At 47.3% G+C, this 22386-nt stretch overlaps 2 protein-coding genes across 17 annotated transcripts in view; one reads left to right on the top strand and one right to left on the bottom strand.

Annotated features, from left to right (window-relative positions):
- Positions 1-71: 71 nt before the first annotated feature.
- LOC144133041 (seipin-like) lies at positions 72-8466 on the bottom strand. 2 transcript variants are annotated; one of them, XM_077665861.1, is made up of 9 exons: positions 8135-8466; positions 7880-7955; positions 7680-7755; positions 7381-7448; positions 6288-6422; positions 6073-6170; positions 5407-5603; positions 3141-3224; positions 72-1945 (listed from the first exon to the last, which is right to left on the bottom strand). In XM_077665861.1, exons 1-9 carry the CDS (start codon positions 8320-8322, stop codon positions 1800-1802), a joined length of 1068 nt encoding a protein of 355 aa, XP_077521987.1. In that variant the 5' UTR covers positions 8323-8466; the 3' UTR covers positions 72-1799. The 2 variants fall into 2 exon arrangements, with proteins under 2 accessions (XP_077521987.1, XP_077521988.1); XM_077665862.1 differs by having other exon boundaries at positions 72-1994; positions 8135-8452.
- A 246-nt stretch (positions 8467-8712) lies between these two features.
- hrg (poly(A) polymerase hiiragi) overlaps positions 8713-22386 on the top strand; it is a 35958-nt gene continuing 22284 nt past the window's right edge. For 8 of the 15 annotated variants that reach the window (XM_077665851.1, XM_077665847.1, XM_077665846.1 and 5 more), the window contains exons 1-7: positions 8713-8907; positions 12748-13002; positions 15323-15389; positions 15741-15822; positions 16080-16189; positions 17604-17657; positions 18076-18863. In XM_077665851.1, the coding sequence (XP_077521977.1) occupies positions 8900-8907; positions 12748-13002; positions 15323-15389; positions 15741-15822; positions 16080-16189; positions 17604-17657; positions 18076-18863 (1364 nt within the window). In that variant the 5' untranslated portion in view covers positions 8713-8899. Of the gene's footprint in view, positions 9166-12747; positions 13003-15322; positions 15390-15740; positions 15823-16079; positions 16190-17603; positions 17658-18075; positions 18864-22386 lie in introns of all 15 variants that reach the window. The other 7 variants (XM_077665850.1, XM_077665848.1, XM_077665843.1 and 4 more) reach the window with 2 other exon arrangements.

Below are 22386 nucleotides of genomic sequence, written 5' to 3'. Positions count from 1 at the left end.
GCTGAATGACTTCAGTAAGATCAACTGTAGATGTTTATGGGTGTCATACCAGGCAGATAGGACAACACAAGGACAATTAAAATGCTTTTAATAACAACTTAGGCCACATGCTTTGTGTGCAAACTTTTAATACAGTGCATTTCTTTCACAGCTTGCACATTACATGACGTGCAGCTCTCCCCAGTGCTTGACAAACATCATTATCACTTTGTTCTGCTGTGTAAGACAATCAAAATGTATGGCACACTTTATATAAAACAGATGTTTCTATGATTTGATGACACAAGGCTTAGACACGGCTGGCCATGAAATGCGTAACAGAGAAGGCAAAATCCAACCCAAATAAATGTTACAAAAATCAACTCTGCCCATCATTAGGAGACACTTGCATTCTGAAGATTCCCAAATTAGCAAAGTAATGTGTACGCACACATTGGCGAGGAAATAGGAAACTGTGCAAAAAATAATCAACATAGCTTTAAAGCAGACAAAAGTGTGGTATCTTTCACCTCATTAAGACTTTTCAGGCATGAAAATAGTTTCGACAGCACTGACTTGCTATCGGTTTGTAATAACAGCCTGTACCCAGGCGTACAACACTCAGAACCTCGAAAGAAATGTTCATGGATGTCTACATACTTGAGAGTCCTAATGCAGTGTGTGCTTAAGAAAGCAACAAGTGACTTCACTGTGGAAGGCTTAGGAGCCTGCATGGGCAGTGACCGGTCAGTGTATGGAAAAAGAGGATACCGACCAAAGTAGGGAACCTATAATGAACGTCAACTTCATACTAAACATATCCCCCACACTGTAGTACAATTTGTCTCAAACTTCACTCAAGTCCATCTCTTTAAGTCATAGATAAAATGAGTCGCTCTAAGAATCTCCAAAGGTTTCTATAAAAACAGGAAAGGAATGCCAACACTGCTGTAAATATGCCATAACTTAGTGCTATGATGCAGCATACAACACATTAAAAGTTTGTTAAAACATAGCCATCACAACGCGAACAGGGATCGACATTTCGTCCTCTCATTGAGGCACAAGCAAGCAAATAGCTATGATAGTATTGACTATACAGTATAGTATATTTAGTATATATTAGCGACAACTACAAACATATAAATGTTCAATGCAGGGGAGACGATTGGTGTGGGATATCACGCGCAACTTTGAACAGTCTCCATGTATACAACAGGTCTAACCAGCAAAGTACAGCGTGTACGTACGTATGTTGGATGCAAGAAACACACGCGCCAGAGTTCGCTCCCTTTGGATTTGTTGCCAACAATAACATGGCTAGAACACTGAATTCACTGCAGACACACTCCATGTAGCACCGAACTGCTGGATGTGTTGAACAGAGTTGTTACTTCAATTCCGTAATATGTACAAAATTGTAGTCGACACCCGTCGCATATGACGTATACAACACCCATAATTGCATGTATCAGTTCAAAGCTGCAGATTGTACATGTGGAGCTTACAGACTCCACATACCGAAGCACATAACCATCGGGAAACGGCCAGAGAGTCACGCAGTAGCAAAATTGGAGTGTGCGTGCTGTCATGGCTTTCCAAGGTTATATTATGAAAAGTTGGATCTCTGCAAGTGTAGCACTGACCCGGACACACATTGGATGTGGCACCATGAATCCCGGTGAGGTGGAATGGATACTCCTGGAATCATAGTATGCAACAGTGTTGCCGCAAAGAACTGGTGGCATCGGCGAGGAACTGTCACAGCTGAGGTACAGCCTTCTCGCATCGGTTTAAAGTCCTTACAGAATTGGTCAATTTCACGTCGGTGCTTGCTCTGATCTCCTCTGAGTGGTGTCGCCACTTGCGATTTGGTCGTCGCCAAGAGAAGACAAGTTAGCATCGCTCCCCCGAGCTGTGGCTCCAAAGAGTTTCCGCAGCGTCTTCCCAGTCGTCTCGTCAAGTTCTGCGCGAAGGAGGTGCCTTGTCAGGTTAGTTCCACCAAGTCCAGGCATCTGCCAGTCAAAGGTAAATAATCATAGCATTTTGCAGCCAGTGCCAAGTGCTGAACAGAAGGGCACGCTCGCATAAATGAGTCTCAGCCCAAAATTGTGCTTCTAATAACGCTGACAAAAGCCTATACATTAGCGTTCCCTCAGACGTCATGCGTTCTAAGCCCCCGAGTGATGCACAGTGAACCGAAATCATCTCGAGCAATTTATGACAAGGTACAATTCATTGTGCACATTTTCCATTGCTTACACAGCTCATAAAAAACCACCTTGAAAAGTGTAGTACTAGTTTGAACTTTTTCATCTTGCATCATGTGACGTCTAGTTGTGTACACTTTTAAGTTATAAGAGGTAGGCAAACTGATTACCAGAAAGCAAAAAGTACTGGCACTGAAGTGTTTTTTTAACAGTGTTAGCTCTTATCAGCTTGTTCCTCAGTTTCACGCCGTCTCTGTAGCTGGCATCTTCAGAAAAGTGGAGAGAAAACTTCTATCCACTTTGAGGGGAGAGTGCAGAAGGTGGGAAGTGACGGGTGGACTTCACCGCGGTTGGTTTGTACTCCACCACTGGGCAAGGATAGCTACAAGCGTTTTCGCCCTGGCACCTGGCCCTTTCTTAACACTGAAACATTTGCATTATGCACTCATAAGCATCCGACTAGTTTTTTGTGTGTGTGTGGGTGGCTATTGCAGCAGCCTCTAAAGGAAAGAAAAAAATGCAGGACAGTGCTTAGCATGCATTGTGTTTATCCTGTCGCAAGCTGTCGGTAGAAGAGCAAAGAAGGTTAAGCACGGCTGCTGTTAGCAACCGAAATGAGTGATGTCACGTTCAGCACTAGTAGTGACAATACCTACCACACCAGACACCTCACACAGTGTTTGTTCTACAAAAGGCATTTTGCATAAGGCAGCATTACTAAGCAACACACTGCCACAGCCACAGAGATACCCACGACATTTAACCAAACTGCACACAATTTTGTCACAGCTATTAATGTACTGTATTGCCGTGGTTTCATCAGAACAAAGTACGAAAGTAGCAGACGGCCAAGTTTAGAGGCAAAGTGCGCCTTTTATAGAATGTTAAGTTCTCTTTTAAAAGTTGCGATGGCAAATGCCCCAAGTTAGAGAAAAAGAAACGAAAACCTACCTTTCCTCTTTCGGACTTCCTTGGCATCCACCGTCCCCTTGACAAGATCGGGCTGGTTGCCGCTAATGTCACTGGCAGTGTCATCTGGAAGAAATGTGGACCATGTGAGACTGTCAGTAACTTTTCTATTCGGCACTTGTTTATCTCCACATCAGCCTTGAGCAAAGTGATCTTTTTTTTTTTTTCAAAGTACATTTGCACCTTGCAACATGACAGCCTTGCTGTAATCCACACGCTGTAATTTATCAGACTTAATATATGATCACCGTGAGCGCTACATACAAGTTCATGTACAGCTAGATAGTATCTAGTGATGTGATGAAAGGGAGGGGGGGTGGGTTGATTTTGAGTTAACATATGACATCTTCCAGAGAGATTGGACGCTTATACTAACACGTCACACCACAGAGAAAAGAAAGTGGGTGCTACGCACGGCACTAATTCACCTGAAAAAGCCAGCACTTGCTCCACTCTCTTTCATGAAAGCCCATCAATTTTTGCCTGTCCAATTGCAGTGTTACCCGCCGCGGTGGCTCAATGGTTAGGGCGCTCCGCTACTGATCCGGAGTACCCAGGTTCGAACCTGACCGCAGCGGCCCGGTTTCGGTGGAGGCGAAACACGCTAAGGTGCCTGTGTGCTGTGTGATGTCAGTGCACATTAAAGATCCCCAGGTGGTCCAAATTATTCCGGAGCCCTTCACTACGGCACCTCTCTCTTCCTTTCTTCTTTCAGTCCCTCCTTTATCCCTTCCCTTACTTCCCTGTTCAGGTGTCCACTGATATGTGAGACAGATACTGCGCCATTTCCTTTCCCCAGAAACCAATTTTCGAAATGCAGTGTTAGTGCTCTTACGTAATTATTTAATCCAGATGTTGTGCAATGCATTATGAAAATGAAAATACTGCTTCCTATATAATGGTGTTATGAAACCTGTTATGAAACTCAACAATTCTGTTCTTGTGTCAACTGTAATCAACTTTATTTACCTGTCACTACATGCAGACACTGAGGACGTAAAGAGCCAGTTGTAGGCAAATGTTTATTAATATTGCCAACACATGCATCTTAGCTGCAGCATGCACAGATTTCAAAAGCTGTTAGCATCAGCCCTCAGAGCCGCACACTTAATAAAGCTAATGCCCTCTAGTTTATTACAGCAGTGCTGTTGATGACTGCAGCATAAAAGTAAAACATTGTAAAATGGAGCACATAATTAAGCAAGTCTTTATTTTCCTGCACCACGGGAGTAGTCAAAGTCTTTGACCACAGAGGTGAGCATTTGTGGAGCCTCGTGTAATCATCCTTATGAGTCCAAATTAATCTCACCACTGATGCCAGAGATTAAGTTTAAATAGATTTCATTGCATATAATTCTCAACAAGCGAAACATGTCACACTTTACCATAGCCAAAGTGTAACTAGAAACCAGCCACTTGGGATGGAAGGCACTAATGAGGAATCCATGCTTACATCATTAAAGACAGTCTTGTCGGTAACACTACTGGCATTAACTATGAAATAATGACATGAACGACTAGAAGGCAAGCACCGAGGCTCAACTATCTTGTCAACCTAGACTACACACAACATGCCTACCTGCACAGGTTCTGTACCCAGTTTTGTACAGAGGGCATACAGCGTAAGACGATGCAAAATGATTTACCGTTCCAAGAATGCCATCATTTTTTTATGCTTTTATTGTTGTTTTTTTCTGCTTACACATACAGGAAAAAGCATACCTGTGAATCATACTTGTGAAGTATGATTGCAACAACCTGCATTAGTAGGCTTATTGAACTCTCAATGTAAAAAAAAGACGTGTTGAGGGGCAATACATAAACACCACTGCTAGTATACTTACATCACATGCAGTGTGCCAAACATGGTATAGAATGGGAACACAGAAGGTGGAGATGATGAACAGCGGAAGGATGTAAGGAAAAACAAGTTGGTACACAGTTCACACCTGAAAGCACCAACACTGGTGTACCTCACTTTGCAACAATTTGTTCACACTGTCAACAACAGACAAAATGTAAAAATTTCTGTCCTACATCAAGGCCAAAGTTGCAGTTACAATACCGACACATCATAACTTGATATCTACCATGCTCCCAATCCCAGGTGACAATTGATGCGGGAGTTTGTCAAGTTTCTCAGGCACACTTACTCCACAAGCTACGAACAGCCCGCATCACAAGTCCCAGTCCCACTCCTCTGGGTCCCACTCCAGCTCAGTGTGCTCTTTGAATGTCTGCCACATACCTTCTGCCTCGTCGGCCTGCTCCTCCGACTTTTTCTTTTCATCGCTGGGACGCTTCCGGTCGGCTGTGGATCGGCGTGGCTTCGTCTTGGCAGGAGCCAGGTGGTTCCAGGACAACAGCGCCACCAGGCTCACGAAAAAGAAATTCGTTGATATGCCCACCACAGCTGATGTGAGTGGCCAGTTGTAAAGGAGGTACCTGGCCAGCATCGGAAGAAAGTAATATGCAGGCAAGTTTATTGATCAATGGTCGCAGTGCCAAGCAGAAATGAAAGGGCAAAAGCACCACTTCAGTGAAGATTTGCTATGTTGTGCACCAACTCACTAATACTTCTTTGACCAGGCTATCATTTAGCTGAGTAAGCACTATTGGCCTGAAATGGTAACAAAATCTGTGGTTCAATAGTAGTTTCGTTAAAGTCTTTACTTTTATGGATTGGACCCCATTATAGACTACAGCATTTAATCAGGTTTTTCTGAAGAGTACAAAACTTGAGAGAAAAAAAAATATGTGGGGGGAGGGGGGGGGGGGGAGGAGGAGGGGGGGGGGGGGGGGGGGGGTACAGTTTTGACACAAACCTCAAATTAGTGGTCCAACATCAGGACCAATACCGGCTGAAATGGAAACATAATCAGCATCTTATGCCACTGACAAGAACTATTCTCACCTCAACCCTGTGAAGTCTGCGTATATTTTCAGTGTCGCTGTGTAGACCTCAATGTGACTATTTCGGATCATTATGCCTGCTTGAGTTGCTGGCTTTGCCTGTAAGTGAACAAAAAGTTATCAGCTAGTCTATGGCCATGCGTGACAAATTAGCTTGAAACCATTTAAAGAGTACAAAGATAGCTTGGGAAAAGCGTGTCAAAGCGCTCAACTTACATAGTCCTCCATGTATCTTTCAAACAGCAGGACTGATACGGTCTGCTTCTCTTCTGCCGACCCCAAGAGGAGCATTGGGATGTAAAACAACGTTGAGAAGAGTCTGACGAGCACTGACTTGTACCGCAAGACACCCTGTTACATAGAACAGCAGGACAAAAGAATGTGCGGAAGAGTATTACCTTGAGCTCAAAAGTTTACCGCCACATGCGAGGATGCAAAACTGCTTTTCACGCCACCTTGCACAAATGCGTGCAGGCATAAACGGTAGATTCAAATAGAAGCACGCATCCCAAAAAATTAACACTGAGCACTGACCAGACGAGTGCAGACACAATGACAAACCGTACCCAAACAAGTAGACGGAGACCATGCGCTACAGCCTTGGTCAAAAGTCTTCGAGCCACATAGTTTGCTTTTCAGTTGCGTAGTGTGGCACCTAAGGCAATCCTGAAGCTGTAAATCTCTACAAGGTAAACAGAACCCTTGCACTCAAACATTGTCTGGAGTCTGGGAGTGCTGCATTAAACAGCTAAAAAGCAAACAATATAACCTAAAGACTTTTGCAAAAAGTTGTACATGAAGTAGCTATATAGCAGCGAGAAAGTCATGTTGGTTTCAGTCATTGGAGAATGGCAGTAGAAGTGAGAGTATTCATGGCAGTGCAAAAAGAAGCCTGTCTGCATAGATTGCCCTGCTCCTTCTTGTCTGTTTCTGTGCTTTCTGTACACTGTGATATGCAAGGAAACGAGTGTTTGGGCAAGGAGATAAAAGCACAATGGAGGGGAAGGAAGCGGCAAAGTACTCAAGAAAGAAGGGCATAGTGTCTATGAGTGGGAGAGGGCAACCTAAAATAGTGACATCATGTAAACGGGAAAGGAATACGATTGGCCAACTAGGCCCATGACAAGACATTCGACTGGCTATATAATACAAAGTGTTACTGACGTCTGCACATCAGTACTGTAGAGAAAAAAAGCCATAGCAGAGTAAGCTGTGATGAGTATAACATGTGAGCACACAAAAATGAAAAAGATCGAAAGACACATGGGGAAAAAAAAGGGACGAGTATACCTCAAGTGGCAACTCTTACCGATCTCTGCGTAGACCTCAACACCTCTCCATCTTCACTGATCATGTCCAGTCGGACGGTGAACATACCTGCGCATGTGAGGCCAGGAGAGTGGAAAGGTATTTCCACCGGCCTTTGGCCATGGCAGTATCATGCACAATCCTTTTTTTGTCTCCTTCAAAAAGCACTCGAAGAAACCTTCATCCCCGTTTACAAGACGATAGGATGCATGCGGTTAGATAAAAAGGTCGTCTGCTCCTGCTGTTGCTAACTGTAGCGATTGACGAATGAAAGTAAGGCTACAGCGATGCAATCCTCACCTATCCTTTGATTGGCCTCGGACTCCGGCATTTCAAGTTCCAGGTACATTTTGTACCTCTGACCCCTGGCCAGGTACTGCAACGATAACGCAGTGACAGATCCGGTAATAGCGGAATCTGAAACCCGCATTAAGGTCGCGATAACGGCGGGTGTAATGCAATACCCGTGCCGCGCACTTATAATGCACGTCTTCACTTACGTCATCTTGTCCCGGTCTCACGATGGTCACGTTGGCCATCGGGTAGTCGCAAAAGCCGCCCGGACATGATTTAGACCTGTAGGGGGCAATGAAAGCGCCGTTGAAATGGCGACACGTCAGTGACCCTGATCATTCGCACTTTCGAAACCAAGCCCCGAAAGCAAACAGCTGTAAAAACAAGTCGGGGAAGTACGATTCCGCGCACTTTCAAGGTCGCGCTAGCCGAACTAGGGGAGAACTCGGCGGCAAACTCACTCGAAACGCAGGTGCACCGGGAATATGTGCGACGATTTGGGAATGTAGTTCCAGTAGAAGACGCCGTAGAGCAGTATGGACGTCCATGTTATCACTGAGAACAGTACGGCCACGAAGAACGATTGGGACGCGAGCTGTCGGACGCCACCGAACACGGTGAGCGGCAGCTTGAGCAGCGCGAAGATCATGCCGCGGTCGCGTCGCTCCAGGAAACTAGAATGCGAATATGTGACGGCCTCCAGCGCAACAACCCGGAGATGATCATAGCCACCCAAGCCGATAACGCACCGCACAGATTGCACGTGTGTTTGTTTGGGTACTGCTCAAGTGGAGGTAGCATAGTAGTGATTGATTGTGTTGTTGAGTTACGTAGCGGTCAAAATGCGAACTACGAAAACGCCAAAAAAATAGATTAATAATAAACCAAGTTTTCTGTTCATTATAACCTGCATGTGGAGCACGAGCAGCTGCAAGTGTATCGCCTTTATCCATCAATACAAATAAACGATAACGATAAAGACAAACGCAGCGAGATCGACCAGACGCGGCCGTACGACTTCGGACTCCTGGCGAGCAAAACAGGCAACCGCGTTCTTCGCCTTCCACTTCCGCTACTGGACGTCGCTGCATTACATAGTCCACAGCAGACGGTCTGAATTGTATTTTGTGCTGGCCGCGGTTTAATGCCGTGTTTTCCCTCATGAAGTTCTTTTCGCGGCTAAAGAGGAGCAGGGGATAGCCGCGACTGCGCCCGCGACCGCCAGGATGTCGAGGTGAGTGGTGCAGAAGCGCAGTTCGCGTCGCACTGTACGCACGGCGAGTCGGCTGAGCAGTCACGGCGGTTAGGCCTAGCGCGTGGACAATAACACTTCGCTGAACGCGCTTGAGCACGCGCGGCCAGAGACACTGCCCCGCACCTCCCGAGACGCCACCAGCTGAGCCGCCGAAGCGCCGACGGGGCATCTAGCGTCGCCCAGCGCGTCCATAGCCAAGCAGCGAGCGCGAACAATGGTCCACTTCGAGAACTCCCGGTAGGCCTATCACCTTTTGGACACCACCATTCTTATTCGAAAACGCGCTGCCGCTGTCCGCGCAACGGCGCATTTCGAACGCCTCGGCGAAAGCCGCTGGCCCCCGATGCTGGCGCTCTGCTTTTCGCTGTTGTTAAAGCGTTCGGTCGGGTCAATTAGTCAACGCGGCGTGCTCGTGTTTTGAAATATCCTCGCACGGCGCATGTTCCAAGCGAAACTAGCAACCGTCGTCGACGAAATTTCCGAGAAGGTCGTTTTACGCAACTCCGCCGTTTCTTTATTATCGCCGCCGCTTTTTGTTTGTGTGTTTGCTCTGCGTAGTTGTCGGCGACTTCACGGACTTGCTGCGAAGCAACCTTTCTCGGCGCGAATGTCTACCTCCGCGGTCGCCGACTGCGTCGAACTGCGAAGTACTACAACTAGCTCGTGCAGTCTAAACAAAGGCGAACAGGCGCCGTCGAAATAGCACCGTCTGCGCAGTTTTTGCTGATTGTTGTTGGAAGCAGGGCTACAACCTGCCGCGACCGCGGTTAACCCGCGGCGAGTTCTTTTTCTTTGGGCGTTCGGGGAGGAACGCTTCTTATCGTCGCGGAGTTGTCATCGTACGCCCGTCGGCAGGCGTGCGTCACAGACGCCGTTTCTTGGAACGTAGACGCGTGAAAAAAAAGTTAACAAAGCAGAAGCGTCGGCCGAGTCGATTTGCCTTTCCACGCTCTGTCGTAGCGTAATACTACATGCGCATTCCTCACGCATTGTATTTCGCCAATGAATGGTCTTGCGTCCCGCCACTGTGCGCCGTCTGTCTAGCGCAAGCACTGCGGGTGATTGATCGTTCAGACTGCGCGAAGAAGCCGCTCCGACTTTCTCGTCAGGTGCTCACGATATCAGATCATCGAACGCGCGACGCGGGGCATAATGACAAGATTAAGCTGGGTTTTGTTAGCACGGGCAAAGGCCCTCCCAAGCTGCGCAGATAATTGGCCCAATATTGGACATGGATGGCTTCACACTGGTCTTATAGGCCCAACATTTGCCAATGCATTTCAGACATTTGCCAATGCATTTCAGATCGCCTGTGCTGCTTGGGCTGGGCTGTGTCTCCGCAGTGCAAAACGGAAAGATGGAGCAACGACGAGTTCACCGCATTGCATTTGTTGACCTGACCTGGTGGTGGACACCCGTGTGTTAAAGGCGTCAAACCGAAGCTGTTTTGGCAGTCAGCTGGAATAAACACGAACTGAAGGAAATGGAGAAAACTCCTGGCCGAACGCGTCGCCTAGATTCCGTTTCGCAACCTCCGCGGGGCGCAGGCAATTTCTAAATTCCCCGGGGATAACCCCCCCCCCCCTCCAGTCGTTTCGTTCCATTTGGGCTCATTGCGTGCAAGTTTGAATGTAATGCATTATGTCCTGGTCGTTCAGATGAGGCGCGGCTTAATTTTAGGGGACAACAACTTCGTCCAATTTTTATTCTTAGTAAAAATCTATTTCGTGGCTCCTTCTGGCTGTGTTAATGTTTGTCCAGCAGCAAAAACATTTATCGTCGAGAAAATTGCCCACCGCTGGATTCAAACATTTGACGTCTACACTGATTCCGTGATCACAATTTTGAAACTGGTTGGTTTGTGGGGTTTAAAGGGGCTGCGAAACACCGCTTGAACGGATGCCGATTACGCTTCAGATCGATTTTTTATGTCACACAGATGCTGACTCAAAAAGAATTACGAGAATCGAGGCATAGGAACGGGAGTTATTAAATGAAGAAATTTCAAAATGCTGCCCTCAACTCGATTTTCGCGCAGCTTCCCATTCCCATTTCACTCTCCCAATGACGACACACAGTGCAATCAATTAAAGCAGCCTATCTGAGCACGTGGCGGCGGAAGTTTGCACTCCATGGTTGCCTGTTCTCTGTAACTCGTTCATGCCAAGGCTGGCAGCCCCGTTCGCATGGTTACAACAACCGTTTGAACGCCCAGCTGACCCAGCGATGATTGTCACGTCGACGGCGCAGTAGGGAACACTGATCAGTGACGTTCCCGTACTTATGGTTCCAAACTCGATTGCAAGATACTGCGACGGAGCAATGGCCTGCGCAAGATACCAGATACCTTTAGCATAGCGCGTACCGCTACTACTTACCGCCAACCATCGCTCGTCGCTCCTAGCGCGCTGGTTGGTCACGGCGAGCAAGGAGCGCGCGCTGTTGACGGTAACTCCCGGTGATTCTCCACAAACTGACGATGCGCACTGCCTGCTAAATGTGAAACGAACGCATCCTTCGTCGGGACCGAAACGCTCGAGAGTACATAGAGAGTAGCCATAAGTGTTTAGTGCTAGGTCGTAGGATGTTTACAGAGGGGCGAAGTCCTTCGATGCAAAAAGTAGCCAAGGCCTCTGGTGGCGTGTTTTTGTTTTACTTGATTTACAGTGCTTTTATCTAGGGCAAACAAGTTGGTTTTGTTAATTTAATATAAAACGCAAAAACTTGACAAAACGTATCTTTAGTTATTAACACAATTTGCAGTATATTTACTCTTTGTCCAATCATCAAGCTCGCACTGAGTGATGTCATATCCGCTGCTAAAAACCGCCACTGTCTAGTGACACCGTCAGTGCCACGAATTTGTTTTTGGGAGCTAATTAAAATATTAAAAACCACAGTATACGCTGTACGACCGATGGTAATAGCATCACTATAACTCATTCCATTCAACCAACATGCAAAACTGCACTGATTATGCGTTTCGGGGCCCCTTTAACATCCCAGAGCGACTCTGGCTGTGAGAGACACCCAATGCGGATGATTTCAATCATCTGGTGTTCTTTAGTGTGCTTTGACATCACATAGTACATGGGCCTCTTGCATTTCTTCTCCATCGAAATGAGCTGCTGTGTCTTTTGGTGATCAGCTGAGCGTCATAACCACTGAGGTGGCCCGTTTTGAAGTGAATGGCAGCTTAATCTGCCTAGCCTCGGGGATCCACGATAATTACGCGGATCCCCGAAAAAAAAAAAAATTTTTTTTTACTTGTGTTGTCGCTCTCCCTTATTTTGGGCTTACCTAAATCGCTCATAATATAGGCTAAGCAAAATTGCTCAAAACAATAAATGGGTGGCTTTGAAGTCTACATATGAGGTTTGGGATATATATATATATATATATATATATATATATATATATATATATATATATATATATATATATATATATATATATATATATATATATATAAACTTGCCTAGGCAGTTTGGACAAGTTTCTTCTTGAGGTATTCGCTCAGTTCACTTGCCTTTGCTGGATGAGTTCAGGGTGCTGGTGCCAAGTTCCATGTGACAGCCTCCTTTTGTTTGCTAGAAAAATGTAGTGAGTGCTTCGTGTATTTTTCTGAGATAATGCCTACTTGAGGCCCGCCTACTGCAATACCTCACAGCAGTCTGTCATTCACACCACCAGTGCATTGTTCATTTTTGCCAGACCCTCAATGGAGGCAGCTGAGCTTGAAGAGCTGTGGCTAATAAAAAAAAGTGCTGCCAAGCGGAGGCCTCGGCTAGACATGTTTTTCCTACACTGGCTCTGCAGCTTCCCCGCGGCGGGTGGTCGCGGGGACCCCTTGAGTGGCGGTGCTGGCGGCGGGGGAAGCAGTGCCATGCTGCAGCAGCAGCAGCAGCAGCAGCAGCAGCAGTTAGGAGCGGGCATGGGAGACAAGACGCTGGGCATGACCTCGGCAATCAGCACGGCTCCGCCCAAGGCGAGCGACGTGCAGCGCACCAGGGAACTGGAGGAGACCCTGCGTCAATTCGGCCTGTTCGAGTCCGAGCAAGAGCTTGCGCACAGGTGACCTCTTCGCTTTCTCTTTTCTGCCGTGTGAGCATGTGCTGTGATGCTTCTGCTTTTCTGAAAACTATTTTTTTTTAGACCATCAGAGGTGGGGAAGAGTTGTTCACAGCATGTCCGTTGATAAGGGCCTGAAAGATCGGCTACATGTAAAAAATTTCTCTGGCTACACAGATTTGTCAGTGCACTGGCATGCTTCATGCCGGCATCACTTTGGTGTTGCTTTGCTATCCGTTGCATCACCATGAATGAAGGAGCAAAGCACATAGTTCCTTTGGAGACATGCAACAAGATTTCTGTAGTCAAGGACAGTGCTCTCGCATTAGCCAGAGCCTTTGTGGTGCCCCAGATGGTTCATTTGTACTTCTCAGGTCCAGATGTGCACTCTGCACATGTAATTGAATGTGCTGGGCTCATGGCATTCACTGTACATGACAGCCTAAACATGTTGACTGGCATAAATACGCTTAGGTTTTTATATCAAGCGTCATTCAGAAATGAAAGGGTCGACAGAAGTAATCATTTGAGAATGTTTGCTAGACTCTCTGTCATGCCAACTTGGACAATACAGTAAAAGCTCGCTAATTCGAACTGACGCCTGGGTCTCGGCACAGCCCTGTATATTTAAATGGAGGAAAACTCCCGATAATTCGAACAAGCCTGCATCCGCTACGGCTAACTCGAACTAGGAGCCACTGGCTGGCACTGCTCCTCGTAGATAGAAGTTGGCCCACAGCAAGTAAAACACTCCAAATTTACCAGAGATGTAAAACAATGGAAAAGAAAAAAAGCCGAGTGCGCGAGGCTCACGAAGCCCGCGTTCCGGTGCATGCCGTAGCAGGTTTTCGCTGCCGGAGCACTCGCCCGCGCCGCTGATGCTTCAGCGTAAGTTTCGAGTGAGCAAGGATTGGAACACATTACAAAATGTGCATCTGAGTGTTTCGGGATATCAATGGACAAACTGGTTTTGAGTACAGTGTGGTCCACTGTGCGAGAAAAAGCACGTGTTGCCATTGCAGAGCATCGCGCAAAAAAGGCAGTATTTGAATGCACACCAAGAATACAAACTGACGTCTCACCTCACTCCATCCATCAGTGGGCAGCCTACAGAGGCTGTGCTTGAAGGGGAAGGGGTGTGTTGAAATGCACAGGAATAGAGGAAATCCTTGACAGCATTGTTAGGGCTCACGTGAATTACTTGCATGATGAGATTGATGATTGCATGTTCATTACGTAATGTTTGCACGAGTATGGTGGCATGACTGGAACTTGTGCCGTTTTGAAAGCCAGCGTGACCAGATCGTTCCAAACGTACAACCTCTGTTAGGTTGAGTCCTCCCCGTGAATTTTCAAACCATTATGGCAGCTTTGCCTGCATTTCTGAGTTTGCGAAAGAAGAACGCCCTTCTTGTACATGGTTTTGTCCCGCTGCTAATGCATGTAAACAGCATATGAAAGGTGATGGCCGTGGTTTATGAACACATTCTGAAAATAAATGGCTATCTTGCGAAGTCACCCCTAGCATCACTTCAAAGTGGCCGACATTTAATCAATACTTGTCGTGAGATCATGGTTGAAATGAAAAGACCTTGCCTCATATTGTATGGGTCGAGCACTGAAGTATCAATGAAACGAGGATTTATAAGTTTGGTTCGGCGTTAGAAGTTTCATAAAACAAGCTGAAGAGAGATCTTGTGGTCAAACCTTACCACTGTCGGTGTATTCCACCACGCAACCACATCTAGGTAAACTCCTACATGCGTTAAGTGCATAGTGTTTTTTTTTTCTTATCGAAGTGTTTGCCACATTATGTCATGTTTACACACTCTCCAGTGTACATTTTAAAGTAGCGCTTCGAGCTTTGGTTGGTAGATGGCGCCACTGTGCACTAAAGTTAACAAGGCGCATGTCATCATGCGGGAACAGTTTTCGGTGTGGAAACTAAAGTGAACACTGTGGTATACTTGAACTGTCTAATTACTGTCTGGTGGCTGGAACTGTATTAGCTTTCACTTTATCATTTCTTGGGGCGCAGCCGTTCTCGTGCTTGCTGATTATGGTTTTCATCACTGGGATACATAAAAATGGGTGCTTCTACTGAAAAATTCTTAGTAAAAATCTTCTATACAGTGTTTGCAACAGAACTATCTTGGAATAGGGTACCTTGTGCACTATTTTATTATTTTTTTTTTTTGCACAGAATAATAATTTTGTCCTCCAATTCCATTTGGTCCCTTTAAGCCATCCTACTCGGAATGCAAGACTACACTACTTGTGTGCAGTTGTTAACGTGGGGCTCTTGGGGGTTTTTGTCTTCTAGAATGGACGTGCTGTCAAAAATCAACCAGCTGGTGAAGAAGTGGATCTATGATGTCAGCGTCAAAAAAGTAAGCTGCTGGAACGTGCCAAAGCTTCCTTTGCACTCGGCTTTTCTTGCCTCCATGCCCCGTTTGATTCTTTTGAGAAAAAGTTCGCACTGTCGTTTTCGCGGGGCATTGCATTTGGGTGGAAGACCAGCTTCAGCACCACAGTGTAAAGTTTAGTGGGCAACTTGTGCTGAACTGGTCTGGTATGTCTTACAGTCGTGTAGCGCATAAGCACCAGAGATGCTTTCATGTTCAGGGTTTGCATGCCTCCTCAACGTCTGCATAATTACGGGCACCTCCGTGCACTATTGAGCAGCCACAGTGACTATTCTTGCTCGTAGTGCTTACCCCCGAACGCTTACCTCTGTGCAGAACATGCCAGCAAGTGTAGCCGAGAATGTTGGAGGGAAGATCTACACGTTTGGTTCGTATCGGCTTGGAGTCCACACTAAAGGTATGCCCTTCCCTTTGCCCTTGTCTGATGGTTCTGTTACCTTGCAGCTAGGTTAAGTTGAGGGCACGCACATTTTTTGCTTTTTGGTAGCTTGAAGCATACCCAGGTGTCGTGGAGGATTGTAGAACGGTTTGAAAGCCAGTGTCTCCTGTGGTGTTTCAGTGGGGATGACATATTCTCCTTGGGCCCACAAGTCTTTCACGTGACTTTTGAGTGCCATTCTGGCGTTGTTTCCTCTACCTGCATCCTCTCAATAGGTGCTGATATCGACACCCTGTGTGTAGCACCCCGTCACATTGAGCGGAGCGACTTCTTCAGCTCCTTTGTGGAACTCCTCCGGCAGCAGGAGGAAGTGAAGGACCTCAGGGTGAGTCATTGCTCCACTTGTCGCCTATGCCATGCCGCGTCTGGTTGGTCATATTACAGCAGGAGACCGTTACTTGCGCTCAACCACGGTGGGCTTCAGGAAGCCGTGAGCATGGGTGCACTGCATTGGTCATTTACAATGTGATGGCCTTCAATGGTCCATCCAAAACAGCACAAGCACTCGTTATGCACCCATCGCCACATCGTCTTCTTCGCGGCTCTGTGCTGAGGCCGTGTGAGCATGGAAAATGGCAATGGGAAGCAGCCGCATCATTAAGGGGGGACGCGGATCCTCAAATGCAAAAAAAAAATCTCGGAATAGTTTTTTTTTTTTTTTCACATCCAGCTGCAGAGCACGGCTGGATAGGTCTGTCTCAGCTGTCCAACGGCACATCCAGGTCATGTAGCAGCACTTGATGCGGTGCTGATGCTTACAGCAACTAAGATTACTTTCCTTCTGAAAGCAGACTAGTATTGCTTCCTGTGGTCCCGACATTGTGCGAGGTGCGATCATCCTGCTTCTGGTTGCATGGGCGTCATGGGTAGGGTCACCACGGTGAAATGATGTTGAAACCGCAACCATCGAAGCGGAACCGACGGCAATGCTAGTTAGCCCCTCCTCTCGCTGGAAACCTGGTGGTGGTATCGCAGAATAATTGCAAGTCTGGAACTGCGAATTTAGGCTGAAAATTGTTTGGATCCGCATATAATAAGAGGCGGAAATTTGTCGTCCTAAAATCCGGGGAAAAAAAGTTTATACGTGGGGCTTTACAGTGCTATAATTATGTTTGTGCTAGAAAGACAAATGCACAGGCTCTCTGATAATAACAGTGAACAACTGCTTCATTAAAAAATTTTGCACAATTCAGTCGCCAAAATGAGTTTTTTTTTTTTTCTCTGAAGTTTGACCAGCTGTAGCTTTCGTTCAAATTGTCCTAGAAGTCTCATTTATGCCTTATTGCATTCCTTGGTCACTCTAGGCCATCAATAAATAGAAATCTTCACAAGATGTCATGGCTATTAACCAAGCTTCTTCCAAACGAGAGGCACACTTTCCTTGATAAATATAAAAGTGTCTGCTGCAGGAGACAAAAGTTTGCAGTTTTGGAATCAGCTCGTGAAAATGCACCAGCATAGAAATTTGGTGTAAATCTGTCCATGGATAAAAATGTCTAAGAGGGGTGTCCCCCCCTCTAACTGCTGCCATGCCATTTGCTGTAGACTAGTTTCACCAATACTTTGTCGCCGCTGTGGCCGCTTGACTACAAGTGTCTGCACTGGAACTTCATTGTTGTGAACTTGATTGCCCTCATGCTGCTGTTAATGCAGCTGCTGCAAAGACTGGTTCACGGTGCTCTTTGTCTGTTACTTTTTTCCTCCTCGTGTGTTCTTAGTTGTCTTGGTCTCTCTTGCAGGCTGTTGAAGAAGCCTTTGTGCCTGTCATCAAAATGACGTTTGATGGAATTGAGGTAATCTTAATTTTCTTTTTTCCGTGTGTAGGTCCTGGTGCTTGTGCTGCGAATGCAAGCAGTACCGTAGTCAACTGTAATGCCTTGTAGTCGCTTTTTTTCTTGAGGTATTGTTATGAGGTATTGTTATGAAATAACTTCGTGTATTGCATGGAGGCACAAAATGCAGCAGCTTGAGATTGTGATGACAGTGAGAAATGTCAAACCTTGTGCGTGTCAATGAGAGTGTCCGCCGTGGTGCGCCGTGGAAAAGTTCAGTAAAGAGCGCAATGTCCTGCTGGAAGTCCAAGCTGTTGTTGCTGGTGACTGCATCATGGTAGGCCTTCCTAGCTTGCCTGGCATTGTGCTTGGAGCTCTTTTGGTCAGAACGAAACCCGTGAGGTGATGCACTGGCCCCTTGTTCCCACGTGTGCTGCAGCTGGACATGCTGTTCGCGCGGCTGGCGCTGAAGGACATTCCGGAGAATCAGGACCTGCGGGACGTGAACATCCTGAAGAACCTGGACCACAAATGTGTGCGCAGCCTCAACGGCTGCCGCGTGACAGACGAGATACTGCATCTGGTGCCCAATCGGGAGACGTTCCGCCTCTCGCTGCGGGCCATCAAACTGTGGGCCAAGCGGCACGGCGTCTACTCCAACGTGCTGGGCTACCTGGGAGGAGTGTCGTGGGCCATGCTGGTGGCGCGGACCTGCCAACTGTACCCCAACGCGGCTGCGGCCACGCTGGTGCACAAGTTCTTTCTCGTCTTCTCCCAGTGGCCCTGGCCCAAGCCCGTGCTGCTCAAGCAGCCCGATGAGAGCCGACTGGGCTTCCCCGTCTGGGACCCGAGGGTGAACGTGGCGGACCGCTTCCACCTGATGCCAATCATCACTCCTGCCTATCCGCAGCAGAACTCAACCTTCAACGTATCAGTCTCCACCCTCACCATCATGCGGCAGGAGTTCAAGCAGGGACTGGCCATCACAGACGAGATCATGCTGCGGCGCAGCGACTGGATGAAGCTCTTTGAGCCGCCAAACTTCTTTGGAAAGTACAAGCACTTCATCGTGCTCATGGCAAGCACCCTGTCCAAGGAGCACCACCTGGAGTGGTACGGCTTGGTTGAATCCAAAATCCGCATCCTCATCTCCAACCTCGAGCGCCACCCATACATCGCCCTTGCACATGTCAACCCAGAGTCCTTCCCGCCCTGTGAGCCCGATGGGTGAGTCCTGTTTTTTTTTTGTTTTTTTTTTCCTGCATTATTGCTCAAAACAGCTGTTGTTTTCTTCTTCAGCCTTCTCTGGTCCTTTTCAAGGCTGCGACGAAGGATGTTGCAGCCTGCAGTGTAGCTGAGGCTTTATTGCCAACTTGGCACCCATGCCGGGCTTGATCACGTCTGCGTGTTGTTCGCGCGGCTATCTTCTCCGCTGTGTAAAACTCTGTGTTGTGTTGGCAAAACGTGCTCGGAGTGTGCCTGGATTCTGGAGCAAATTGATCAGGCGTTGGGGCGGGTGACTCTAGCCAAGGCTCCGAACAATCCTCATCCGGCACGGTCGAACATAGGGCATACGATGAGGCATGCGACGCTCGCTGTGGCTGCGAACAATCATCCGACACTGTCGAACGTCCCGACACTGTCGAATCGCACTTGGCGTTGGGCGGGCGACGCTTTTTCCCGTGCGTACTATGCGTCGTCTGCTTCAAACGTACGTCTCCCGGCGTCGGTTACTTTCTAGTGACAAAGTATGCGACGTAGGAAAAAAGAAACTGCAAAAAAGATCTCGAGAAACTTCGCTAAGCGAGCGCTACGCAAAAATAGACGCAGTCAAACGCGCAAAACGAGAACCACGACAGCGCAAAAAAAAAAAATCAAAATGGCGCGCCCGGTCGCGTTGGCCAGTGGTAGGCCTTAGACGAGCGGCTCTTCTTGCGCGCGCACCCTCCAGCCAATTAGAAGTCAACAAAAGGCCTTCGGAAAACCGACTACTGCGGTCGTTCTCATTGACTGATGCCATTTTGAAAAGCAGCAGAATGCGCACAAAGAAACAAGCTTCAATCGATCGGCTGGATGCTTTGCCCGCGGCACGCGCAGGAAGTTCAAACAAATTTTGCCCGTTTTGGGGCATTTCGTGGCTCCCGTGATGTTTTGAAAGTCGATTTTACCGTATTTTCTGATAGATTTTAGCGTTAATGTTTCGAGGGCAGGTGCTTGAAGGTACAAACATTTAGAAAATGTGTTTTTCTCAAAACCGATTTTTTGGCCATATTTGGCCATTCTAAGACCCGCGTCCCTTGCTCAAAGGGCTAAGCTGAAGTGTCCCAACAACTTTTACCGTATTCACGCGATTGTAAGCTGACCCCCCCCCATCATCACTTTTCGGAAAAAAAAAAAAAAAAACTTGTGGTTTCTTAAGCTTAGCATTTAATAAAAGAATGCGATAGCACTATCCTGCGGCCACCGCTTATTGCCAGCCGCTATCGGCTGCCGCGCACGGGAGTGCCCGTGGGCACATTCCAATTATTAGTCACTGCACTACTCGTCCACATTTGCACCATCATCCTCACCAGCGCTGCCGTTTGGATCACTGCTGCGATCCCACAGCTCGTCGTTCTAACACCGTCATGCAGTGAAATCCCGCACTTCGCAAACAGCCACATTATGACATCGCGTGGAACAGCTGATAATTTTGCCTTGCTGCAGCTGCCACGCCTGTATCACCCTTTGCGAATGTCGAACTTGAGGCCTGGCGCGCTGCTCGTTTCTTCGGCGTAAAGAATGACAGCCATTTTGAATGTAGCTGTGAACGAGTGCCCGTCGCTTACCAACACTCCCCGGAGCTGCTGCGGCTCCGAGGGGGGGTGCCAGCACGATTGGAACAGCGGCCCGTCCATCAACTATAGACACTTCCTTTAACGCTGAGTGCGCGGTTGAAAGTAAACAAAAAAATTTAACGCCTATTAAGAGTAGAATGCGTTATCGGGCCGCTGCCGCTTATCAGCATATGCAATCTGGGGCAACGTGTGGGGAGTGGGCTGGTGCTGGCTTGCTGCTTATCAACAGCCACCATTTGCCGCCTCAGGCGGGGTGGGGATGCCGGTTCTGCGCGTTGCCATAGCAGCTGCTCAAGGCCAGCACCAAGAGCGATGCGATGGAGATGGAGCCGCGCAGCAAAAATGCAACCACGCTGTAGCGTGCTTGATATCTCGTTTGTCTCTCCTTTATTTTTTATTATCAATCTTAAGTCCCCCCCCCCCCCCCCCCCCCCCCCACTCAATTCGGATTTTCAAATTTTGAAAAATGGGTCGACTTACAATCGTGTAAATTTGGTAGTTCTTCAGCTGTAGTGGTCAAGGAACTGAGCAAGAATGGAGAGTGGATGGGGAATACCTCATTTGCACCACCTTTTTGCACTAAAACCAAACTTGATGTAGTGCAGTTTGCTTTTGGAGCAGCGGCACAGCACTCCTTTGTCTGATTCTGTACACTTGATTCTGTAGATATTAAATTGTCCGTATTAAACTGCCAAACATCGCCATGAGAACCCCCTGTGGAATTATAGTGACGTGCATGTTCCTTTCGGTGCAAAAGTGGTATATAATGCTCGCGTTTGCATGGCTCGCTGCTTTTGCAACGACTTTCAACGTTCGCGGCAAGCTGGCATTGCACGCCTCGAAACAAGCGATATGACATGCCTTTAGATGAAAACAGCCATCTCTTCGTCTTATCTGGACATTAGGAGCTACTGGAAAGTGGCGCGGCAATCAAGTCTAACCAAAGCAATAGTGCTATGTAGTAGAGTCTCAGTGATACTAACTTGGTTGATACGAATTTCGCGTTGATACGTTACAGAACCCCAGCTGGTCGAAATTTCTGGAGCCCTTCACTATGGCTTCCCTCATAGCCTGGGTCACTTTGGGACGTTGAATCCCCATAAACCCATCAACTAATTCGTAAAATTCTCTGGCCTGAGTGCATGGTTACAGTATGCGAGATTTCGGATATTCCGCACTCTTCCATGCCTATGTAGAGGATATGTATGCGCTAGCCGCAACTGCACCCTCGAGCACTAAGCGCTGCTCGTACATTGGCGACGTCACAACCACTAACCGTGCGGTATGCACTGTGAGCAGTCAACGGCGGTGTGGGGCCCGCACATTGCCGACATTGCGATCACCAATCATGCGGTACACACCGCAAGTAGTGAGCTGTGGCTGCACGGCAGTTAATAAAGCCAGCCAGCTGTGAACAGATCTACGTGAATGCATTTTTCATACCTCTGCATACGAATTTTGCTAGTTCGGGTGATACAAAATTTCTGTTGATGCTAATTTTTTTTTACAACCCCGTGAGATTCGTATCACCGGGATTCTACTGTATATCACTTCTGTTCCTGGCAGTACTTCGAACTCCCATTCAATCTATAAAAGGTGTGTTGCACTCTTGCGAAGTAGCACTTCTAACAGCAGCCCTGCAGTCTCTTTTCGCATGCAGTGATGCATGGCCTTGCATATCCTTATCTTTCACAGCGTTGCACCTGATGTGTGAAATGGAGTTAGAACTGAAAATATAATCCCTGTGCTGCTGCAGATGTGTCAGTATTGATTTGAAAAAAAAAAAAAAAAGGTTTCCAACCATGTTTATGTAAAAGGAACAAGTTCAAACTCATAGCAATGCACCAGTTAAAATTTCAGTGGCTGTTACGAAGCAAATACTGGTTATTGATTGATTTCTAATAATTCGATGT

The sequence above is a fragment of the Amblyomma americanum genome, chromosome 5 (assembly GCF_052857255.1).
Source record: "Amblyomma americanum isolate KBUSLIRL-KWMA chromosome 5, ASM5285725v1, whole genome shotgun sequence".
Taxonomy (NCBI): Eukaryota; Metazoa; Arthropoda; class Arachnida; order Ixodida; family Ixodidae; genus Amblyomma; species Amblyomma americanum.
The sequence above is the reverse complement of the archived record's forward strand: the minus strand, read 5'-3'. Positions and strand labels throughout refer to the sequence as shown.

Bases quoted from the DNA above. Each gene is read 5' to 3' on its own strand.
- LOC144133041 (XM_077665861.1), bottom strand. From the start codon at position 8,322: ATGATCTTCGCGCTGCTCAAGCTGCCGCTCACCGTGTTCGGTGGCGTC. The intron at 6,171-6,287 runs GTAAGTTGAGCG...GTTCACTTACAG, and splicing joins AAAGATACATGGAGGACTAT to GCAAAGCCAGCAACTCAAGC. The intron at 1,946-3,140 runs GTAGGTTTTCGT...TCCTTCGCGCAG, and splicing joins GGAAGTCCGAAAGAGGAAAG to AACTTGACGAGACGACTGGG.